Raw genomic sequence first — 1,381 nt, 5'->3', positions numbered from 1 at the left:
TCAGTGTGTGTGATTGACAGGAGAGATAATGAGAGGAGCTGAGTTTTTACCACCAGCATTAACACCAGGGTTGAAGTATGGATAGAGTTTCTCTGTAAAGTTGCAGTCAGTGAAAGAGTAGATATGAGACCTGGCCTCCACATCATAAAAGGAGACCTGACCCTCCTCATAGTCCACAAACACCCCCACCTTCTGGGGCTTCTCTCTCAGGGAGAGGAGGACAGGGGGGGGGTTACTGGCTTTATACACATTCACATTCCTTAGGTACACAACACAGAGTCCATCTTCTGGGCTAAGTGTAATTTTCCCCTTCCTGTCTATGGACTCTCTGGCCACTCCTAAAGTCCACCTAGTCTTCCCCTTAACCTTCACCTCATAGTAAAATCTCCCTGAGGAGAAGCCATCCTTTCCAAGCACAACGTAATGCCAAGCAAACCTTTTTGGATTATCAGGAAGATTGTGAAGTGTGTCTCCATATCTCACTTGTTTCCCATCTTCAGACAGGATGAGCCAGGGGTTTGCTGTATCAGGATCCAGAGTCACATCCACTGCATACTGCTGAATCCTCTTCAGTTTGACTTCAGGCAGCTTCTCCATCTCTTTATTCAGTGTCTCCTCCAGCTGAGACACAGCTCTCCTCACAGTCCCCACAAACAGATCACTGTGAACACTGATCTCAGACCAGTCCTTGGTGGGTGGAGGGGTGCACATTAGGGATGGGCAGGCGCTAAGAAGGCAAGTGTTAAACACACACTTTAGTTTTCAATTTCTTCATGTAAAAACGATTAGTTACCGGAGTGTAACTCCAGTTCTATGAGTGGAGCGGAGCCCCATAGGGGAGCTCTGCTCCTATTGGTTTACCCTCTGCCCTAAGGCAGCATCAGCCTGAGACAAAATTATGCACACACCTACAGCCAATAGGAGTACAGGTGTCCCTATAAGAGGGGATGCCTCCCCTCAATCAGCCTCCCGAGATATTTTTCTTCAGCGAGACTAGAGAGGGTCGGCAGGGCCTTAAGTCCTATGGGGCTCCACTCCACTCATAGAACTGGAGTTACACTCCGGTAACTAATCGTTCTATATCGTGGAGCTCCGCCCCATAGGGGAGCTCTGCTCCTATTGGTTTAAGGCGGAGCGTAGCGCTCCAAAATGTACTCCCTGCCGAGCCCAACACTTCCCATCGAAACGAAAAGGTCAGGCCTAGCAATGGCTGCGACCAAGTCCCGCAGTACTGCAACTAAAAAAAACCTACGGGCGTCACAATATACCGCGTCATCGGTTAAAGACCTGCCCCACCTAGTCCAATGGCAATGCCAATGACTAGTGGGCAGATCACCAGAATAGAAGCCATACTACTCTGTACTAGAAGATAGATGTGCCT

General features: G+C 49.0%; 1 protein-coding gene across 1 annotated transcript; it reads right to left on the bottom strand.

Annotated features, from left to right (window-relative positions):
• LOC121559788 (pyrin-like) lies at window positions 1–711 on the bottom strand. Its single transcript, XM_041872876.1, has one exon. It carries the CDS (start codon window positions 709–711, stop codon window positions 1–3), a length of 711 nt encoding a protein of 236 aa, XP_041728810.1.
• Between the last annotated feature and the right edge of the window lie 670 nt (window positions 712–1,381).

Source organism: Coregonus clupeaformis, unplaced genomic scaffold (assembly GCF_020615455.1).
Source record: "Coregonus clupeaformis isolate EN_2021a unplaced genomic scaffold, ASM2061545v1 scaf0201, whole genome shotgun sequence".
Taxonomy (NCBI): Eukaryota; Metazoa; Chordata; class Actinopteri; order Salmoniformes; family Salmonidae; genus Coregonus; species Coregonus clupeaformis.
The sequence above is the reverse complement of the archived record's forward strand: the minus strand, read 5'-3'. Positions and strand labels throughout refer to the sequence as shown.